General features: G+C 38.0%; 1 protein-coding gene across 2 annotated transcripts in view; it reads right to left on the bottom strand.

Moving 5' to 3' along the window:
• Nucleotides 1–6,152: 6,152 nt before the first annotated feature.
• cdh16 (cadherin 16, KSP-cadherin) overlaps nucleotides 6,153–8,776 on the bottom strand; it is a 39,040-nt gene continuing 36,416 nt past the window's right edge. For both annotated transcript variants that reach the window (XM_084724074.1, XM_084724066.1), the window contains 3 exons: nucleotides 7,666–7,782; nucleotides 6,791–6,907; nucleotides 6,153–6,601 (listed from right to left, as the gene is read on the bottom strand). In XM_084724074.1, coding sequence (XP_084580200.1) covers nucleotides 6,501–6,601; nucleotides 6,791–6,907; nucleotides 7,666–7,782 — 335 coding nt within the window. In that variant the 3' untranslated portion in view covers nucleotides 6,153–6,500. The remainder of the gene's footprint in view (nucleotides 6,602–6,790; nucleotides 6,908–7,665; nucleotides 7,783–8,776) is intronic.

Below are 8,776 nucleotides of genomic sequence, written 5' to 3'. Positions count from 1 at the left end.
TGTGACAGGCAGTTTAAACTGTTTTCCTGTCCGGAACATCAAATTACTGTATTGAATAACAGAGAATAGAAGACAGAACTATAACCCTTTCTCTCTCAACAGTTCAAATCTCATGTGTCTTCTGCTGCTGCACACAAAAGCGTTCATCCTCTTTATTTGGTGGTTGTAACGACATTAGTTTACTGTTTCAACAGAACATGTAAACAGAGTTAGGAATCTGCTTTTGTTTTTTAGTCTAGTGCACAATGGCAGGGGGGAGTATCCAGATGCAGGAAAATGGCCTCTGTGAGTGTTATATATTGTATTGTTTGATAATTACAACTGATTGCATTAATCTTTGCATTCTACTGTTGTAGCTGGTTGTGGTAAAGCTAAGATTAAAGGACCAGTGTGTAGAATTTAGTGGCATGTAGTGGTGAGCTTGCAGATTGCAAACACCTCACCTTACCCTTCCAAATGTGTACAAATGGTGGCTGCAAAACTCAAGTAAAATACGAAAGGCCCTATCTAGAGTGTTTGGCTTGTCCATTCTGGGCTACTGAAACATGGCAGTGTAACATGGCAGCCTTCACGGAAGAGGACCTGTGTCCTCTGTAGATGTACTGGAAATGGCTCATGGGAAGGTAACAAATGACGAGCAATTCTTGTTTTCAAGTGATTATACACTAATGAAAAATAATTTAGGAATAGTGGAAAAGTTCAGTATTTGCCTCTGAATTGCAGGGGAGTACAAGTATAAAGTACGAGTACCTCAAATGTGTTCTAAAGTACAGTACTTGAGTAAAAGTACTTATTTACATTCCACCACCGCTGGAGCAGCACTGGTGGAAACAGGATTAACAGCTTCTCACGCTGCCAGTGACAGTGTCATGTGAAACAAGACAGCCTCCTGCAACCACAGGTCAACCTCACTGAGCCTGTCTTCAAAGTTGAAGGAAAGCTGGATCGAGCAAACAGTTTGTTTTTCAGTGTTTTCACTGATGATCCTCCTGGAAAGATGTTTTGTTAACATTCCAGAGTGAATCTCAAGGTTTTAACCAGACTGACTGTTAAAGTGAGGTTAGAGTAAAAGTGGACAGCTGGAGCACTTCAGTCACAATGATGCAACATAACGCACCAGTGAGTTGTGTTGCTGTTCTGCAGCACCATTCCTGTCAGTGAATCAATTCATCTTGCAAATGGAAAACCCACAGCCCCTGACCTTTCTCAACTGCCAGTAATTGCAGGCAATTTATATTAGTCAAACGTAATTTACTGAAAGAGCAGGGGATGCTGAAGTAACTAAGAGCGAGTTTATTCCCACACTCTACGAGTCATTTATCGCAGCATTTCTTGAGGTCACTTCAAAGGCAGAATGTTCATGTTTTTAACCTTTTAAGATTTAAGTTTCCATTAGTAAAATATTAGCAGGAAGCTGACGTCTCACATGCTCCACTACCTTTGTTGGTGGGAGCTTTTATTGCACAGATATTCAAGTGAACATCTTTAAGCACTGAATGCAACCAGTGGTGTTAATTAATGTAAACAAACATATTGCAGTCAAAAGGCAAAGAAGAACTGTGTATGAATCTGTAACAAACAAATCACTCGAATGTATAATGAAGTGGTCAGCCATGGACACTTCTTCCTCGGACTCTAAGGAGATGCATATTGCAACAAATACAAATTTGATTTTGTGCCTAAACTCTTTCAAATCCACCAAAGATTGACTGAGATTAAATATACATCAGACCAGGACAATTTCTGTGTTTCTAATACTTGAGTCTGACCTCGGCCTAATGAATAAAAACAAGCAGGAGTTGAGTTGTTGCAGCCTTATTGAATTGACCGAGTAGTAGGCTAGTAGTAGACTCAGCTGACTTTAATAATTAAATTGTCACTTTTATGGGAGCTACAAGCATTTTTCATTTTGTGTAGCTTCTGGCAGCCCCTGTGGTCAAAAGCGGTGTTGTTTCCACTGCCTCACTGCTTAAAGGTTCAGAAGAGAGTTAAGGATACATCCAAATCTGAATATGTTATTTGGGAAAGCACAAAACATGCAATGGAAACAGATATTTCTTTTATTCGAATGTTGCTCATTATTATTCAGAAAGGTCATGTCCATGATTACCTTAGCATAGTTAAAAATGTTGCAACCACCTTAATCAGTCTTAAACAAAGGAATTGCCAATGAATATTAGGTTAGAAAATAACTTTGATATAATGTGACTTTATATGATCAATAATTCCAAAAAAGGCTGAGTGTATGATAATTTTGCCATTTCAGTAAACCCACAATGGAAATCTTGTTGTGATTTAAGAGCAACCAGTCACATCAACCCTGCAAGAGGCAGGTAAAACAGTGATGCAGCATGTAGATCTGAGGTTTTTGTTTTGACGGGTAAAAATGGTCATTCAGATTGTGTAATGGGTTGCGATTGACTCTTGACTCTGTGAAGTTGTACACAGTTTAATTTTTTAAATGTGGTATTCTGTTCCCCTCCATGTTGTTTCAGTATCTACATTAATTTTCATTGAAATACACACATTTTAAAGTCATCATACAATATTGGTGGCAACACTAGATGGCAACATTTATCATTAATTTGACGTTTGTGCCCATCTTATGAATGTAAGTCTTATATAAATCTCCTTTTTGCTCTGCTTTTGGTCTCAACCAACTCCTAAGGGAAATACCAGCATGTATGGTTGCTAAATGCTCTACCAGTTAATCTATAAATGATTTGGTGCTGCGCAGGTAGTGCACAGTTAGGTTTTTAAAGGTTTTTCATTGTAAACAGCTGTCTGCTGTGGCAAAAAAAATTACACTGATGAGAGTGGACACACTGTGGACCAGAAAACCCTAATAATGAGCTGAAAAGCACTAAAATATTTCAGTGAGCAGAGGGGAACTGCAGAAATCACAATTTGTGGCTTTTTCAATATTATGAACCCCTTTCACATACAAGTAATCATCCATGTTAATGTAAAAAAAAAATTATTACAACTGCTTCCAATAGTTCAGTGATATTCAGGTGGAAATTTTGCTTTTGCAAGAGTTTTGGCTGGAGAAGAGTTTGTGTCATATTTATATTAATGGAAGAGTTATCAGCAGCAGCACTGATATGCAGCAGCCTCTAACAGTTACAGATGGGAAAACTGTCAGGTTTGGAGCCAAAGTGAAACTCTGATCTTAAAACAAGCTTAAAATAGACAAAGCTGTGGGGAAACTCAAGAACAGAGGGGGGAGGGATTAGGAAAAACACTCGTCTGTGTCGGTAAAGCGAGCAATGGAAAACCGGCCAGCCTCCTGGGGAAAACCGTCCACTGCCCCACTGTTCCTGTCCCTGAGTGTCCGTCCATATGTGGAGAATTATCTCTCATTTCCCAAGCTACTTGATGTGATTGGAAATCTCACCCGTTTCTCTCTGTGGCCTTGCACCCCAAGTGGGCCAGCTGAACCATCCTGTCCTCGGAGGATCTGTGGGGACACATCGAGGCTAAAGTTGGACGCCCATTACCTCCCAAATGTAATGCTTGACCCCATGTCACAAGCTAATCCCTTCCCTTGTGCTCTCTCATCTCCCTCAGGGTCCTCTTCAGTGTACTTTTCTTTTACTTGGAGCCATGTTGTGCTTTGATTGGAACAGTTAGATGGAGATATAAATAGCCTAATATAAATGGGCAGGGGGTGCGTAGGCTATCAGCAGCATTGTTTGTATATTTGGTGAGTCACTGCACATTGAAAACGTCCAGCTTTATGTACTTGTAAAAGTGAACATGTAAATATGGTTATTTTTAGACTTGCCTTCTCATTTTTGCTTCATGGTTGTTGATGTTTTTTTTCCTCCATTTCATGCATGCTGGAACAGTACAGATGATGTTTGTTAGCTCACTTCCTAACAGTCTACTAACCTGGAAGATAAAAATAAAATACAGCTGCTAACCTACAGATGAGGCCTGCTCCTGTTGAGGTTCTGTGTCACTCTATTTCCAAAAAATGCCTGAATATTTCTTCATTCTCTGCTACAAGATATAAAGAGAATATGAGCACACTTTGGCTACATTATGTGACAATAAAAAAATCTTTATTTTATAGGTGATAGTGTCTTAACATTAATATAGCTGTCTCTAGATATTTAGTTTGAGCTTATAGGCATTTTTCATGGAATACATGACACGACATGTTGCTTCAGTTTCACGGTCATGGTGTTGTGCATGCTGGCTCACTGTTTTATGACTTACAGAGACACTTGAACAGAGCAATTGTTAATGTTATTAGTTCTATGACATGTCAAAATATCTACTGTAAAAAATACTAATCTTTTTGTTCTTTAGGGGGGACTTACGGGGATTTATGTCAAAGCCATGGTTAAAGGGCTGTCATACTGCACTTAAAGCTGCATTGATTGATTTTGTGGCACTACAAGAACTGCAAAATCACTGTCACACACACAGTCCTATCAAATAATGATGTCATCATGTTGCTGTGGTTAGTGTGTTAGCAAACAGTTATATCCAGGAGTTCTGTTTCTGACCATTTGGCAAACGTACATCTCATATTCACTCATCATTTAGCTCTGGTTTGGTCTCCACCAACCTCTGAGAAAAACATCTGGATCTTTACCCTGCTACTTGTTTGACTTTTTTCGCTACCTAGTTGCAAACTTTGTCTGTTACCCGACTCATTCTTGAAATGCAGTGTAGAGTTGCTTAATTACACATCAGTTCAGTTGGGGGTTTATAATTCTCAGCAGGTTTGTTATTACAAGGGGAAATCTTAAATCTCTGCATGTTTCACAAACAATAGCGATAGAATTAATTTAAAATTATAATCAGCTATTATTTATTGGATTGGTCACAGTTTGTTACAATGATCTGCATCTATTAGAGCTCAGTACTGTTTAAATTAGCATACCAGTAACAATACAATACAATTAAGTATCCTTAAAGTGACACTGATACCAACACCATACTTCATTTGATACCTTTTTGTTTCTGCTTCTTTTGATACCCATAATCCATCTGCATTTTCAGTATTTATTTTTTATCAGATGCCACAGGAGTGTAATATAGCCAATCTTTCATACCAATAATGATTTTTTTATAGATACATGTGTAAAAATGATCAAATGCAGGTATCATTTGACAGGAGAAGTTGCAATATGTTTTACTTGGTCCTGGGTTATGTCTGCACTGTTTCCCAGCCCTAGCTTCTATTTAACTTCGGTAATGTATCTTCCAGAATTACATTGGTAGCTTTTAACCTGTGACCTATTAGTTTTAAAAATAGCATTTCTTAAAGGAACAATAATCCAAAACTGATTAAACTTTTGTTACAGCAGGCTAATTAATGAGTATGCACATATAATCAATTTGTAAAGCTGTCTTTTGTGAATTAGAGGTGGTAGGCAGTTTGCTGGACACTACTGGGTGAGTGTCATTCAGTGGACCTTCAATTGTTGAGCTATTCATAGCAACACTTTGGTCTGAATATAGCTTTGCTTGCCTGTTAGGTCATCTGGGTCAGCATTTATAAAGCCTTAATCACAGAGGCTGCTGCTAATGCAGTTACAAACGCGGGACGATTTCAGGCTGTCTCATTAGATTAAAAGTGTTTGGGTTTATAACATGGGGAAGCTGGCAGACAGATGAAAAAAGATTTCATGCCGAGAATCAGTGATGACCAATTCCACTGTTACAGGTATGAGAGGCTCAGATATACAGACCATGCACAGTTACACCTGGATGGAATAGAACAAAAGTACGGACATGACAATTTAGAGTTAAATTAAATTATGCAGGTATACAACATTATTAATTCTTCAATATGTTTAATTAGATAAGATCACAACTCAGCATTTACAGAGATGTTTATTCTGATTCATGGTTTTACAACAATGTTTTTGTAACAGTGTATCATAATTAGGAATGACAGAGATAGCATCATAGATGTGTTTATCATAAATGAATAACAGGTACATGCAGTGGAAATTACAACAGAGTATCGGTGCCAAGGTTTTACAGAAAAGATTTTGAGTATTAAAAGTTGAAAAGTTCCAAGAAAAAAGTCGGCTCTTTCAACTTGAAATTTGAAATATTGTGAGATTAATCTCAAAATATTACAACATTCTCAAAAATTACATATTTTTCCTGTAAAATTACAACTTCATTCTCAGTCTCTATATTTTTCCCTAATACTCTGTCATAGTAAATTAGTAGCATTTTGCAATGAATTAATATGTCTACAGCAATAAAAAAATGGAAAAACTTAAAACATAAGTCAACATCATGTCCCAGGCACAGGCCTAAGCACTTAACATCTAATAATAATGATATTAATCACCTAAAATATCTTGTTATTTTGTTCTGTGTACATGTGAAAGTTGATCTGAAATATACATTCATTTTTAGACATTCATGGTCACTCAGTGAAGTCATTGTCCTGTGAACAAAGTTGTGTACATTGGGTCTAGTAGGACAGGACAGCGAGGGGGACACACAATGGAATATGAGCCTAATTAGATTGCAATCTTCAGGGGAACTCGCTCCTGGTTAGTTTTGCTTGGCTGTTTAGGGTTCTGGTAGGACAGTCGCACAAATACAACAATGAGGATGGTTCCTGGAATGAAAGAAAAAGCAAAACACTGAGATATTCAACAATATTATTGTGTATTTGACTGCAAAATATAGGAAATGGGCTTTGCAACAGCTACTTTTGTAGCACTTGGAGCCTATAATGCATTTTCAATTGGTGTTTATGATTTGTTATAGTTGCAATAAAACAGTGTTCATCAGTCTCTCTGCTCACCTATGACTGCAAAGGTGCCAAGAAAGGTGCCCACTGCAGATTGAATAGTTGGCATGCCCTGCAGCTGCTTGGCAGCCATTTTGCAGTTCCCTCTGACGTTGCAGGGACACACTGTCACTAACAGGAGAGGAAAACAAAACCAACTTAGAGGTCTGAGCATTTTAAAACCAGAGGAGTTCTGTGTGAACAAGAAATACTACTAACAATTGTAGTTTTAACACTTTTAGTTCAGCCAAAACACTGTTCAGATTGTAATTAATGGAAGAATCATTTGTAGAGTTAAGATACAAGAATAATTCATATAAAGATACATTTTTACCTACCTGTACACACATGACTACATTTGTTTATTTATCATGTATGAAAACTGAATTTCATATAGAAGTTGACCTAAATTAACTGCAAAACCTAATGCGGTGAAAACCAAAGGACAGGACACACACACACACCCCTTATTCCATCAACCATCTTTATCCTGATCTGTTGTTGTTTATTGAGTAGTGATGATGTGAAGAATTATCCTAAACATGTACATATCTTTGTTTCTTCACACTCTGCTCAGCTAGAGGCTTTTTCCCATACCAAAACAGAATCATAGGAAATGGAACTTCAGACACCAAACTGTTTATGAGAAATTCTGTGTTCTGTATATAAGGTGTCAGCAGGCTGTACTGGGCATAGTCTTAAGAGAGCTGTGTAATCACAAGGATGGAAAAATCATTAATAAAGCCGCACTGCATCATTATCAAACAGGAGCAGCGCTAGGACAAGCTGCCACACAGAGGTTAGGATTATCTTTATTGATTGTTCCGATGCTCGCGTCCCGTAACCTCCCCGCGTTCGCTGCAGCTAATCAGCAGGAGAGTCGGCATTACCTGGCAGGTTTATGAAGGTGCTCCTGGGAGGAGAGCTGCTATCAGAGATGGTGAAGGGCACAGTGTAGACCTCAGGGGCCAGGTATGGGATGTTCAATGACAGGTTGGTGTGAGTGTCTGACAAAGAACAAAACACTTGCATGTTGGTAAAGAAAATGAAAATGAAATAAAATCTCAAATACTACTGGACCAATCAGCCAAATTTCTTCTTTCAATGCTGCCTATCATCAAAGGGACAAAGGGGAAATGTTGCACATTCTGTGAGAAAGATTATAGGCGATACTGTTCATTATGACCCAACACTGAGCCTTTTGAATTACACTGTTGTAGGAACTTGATCCAAACACAACAAACACAACAGACTAACAGATAACACAGATCAGCTGAAAGAAGCACTGTGGCTTCAAACATTCCTGAAGATGATCTCTATGGAGGGGCTTCATCCAATGTGTCTGAATTTTACAGTGAGGAACAATTGTGGAAGATTATAATGGGAAATAGCCCCCGTGAACATTGTTGTATTCTTATGTTAACTTTCTCTTATTTGTTCTCATATGGTGGGCTTGTACATGCCACATCAGATTCAGTAAACACTCCTCACTTAAGATAAAAAATAAATCAGTAAATGATCTGCCCGTGTGTATTTGAGTGCACATGCATAAGACTTTTAAATTAGCATAATTACTGCATCAATTATACCACATAAAGCTACACCTCCTGCCCCATACAGTATGTCAGGAAGTGTTAATTCATGAAAATGGCGTAAAAGTGGAAAAAGAAGAAATTGAAGTCTTTCAGAAATCCACAAAGAAAAGTATATAATTTTAACAGCGTCAACACTGGAATAAGAGACCTGCCAAAGCTAAGAAATGGGAAAAGCGAGTGCTGTTAATTTTGCCTGTCACTGCCACTGAAATACAGAGGCAATGGCTCAATATGAAAATGGCCTCTGAGAGAAAAAAAGTCTTGCCACAGCAATGACTGAAACAGGAGGAGGGGATCAAGGAGAAGTTTCATTCATAAAGAACAACAAAAAATACATATAATAATAGTTAAGATTATGTTGCAACAGAGGATGTTTCCCTGGACAGCGACTAAACCTGCATGTGAA

Source organism: Lutjanus erythropterus, chromosome 1 (genome assembly GCF_056507025.1).
Source record: "Lutjanus erythropterus isolate fLutEry1 chromosome 1, fLutEry1.hap2, whole genome shotgun sequence".
Taxonomy (NCBI): domain Eukaryota; kingdom Metazoa; phylum Chordata; class Actinopteri; order Lutjaniformes; family Lutjanidae; genus Lutjanus; species Lutjanus erythropterus.
Note: the sequence above shows the minus strand (reverse complement) of the source record. Positions and strands in the feature narration are given on the sequence as shown.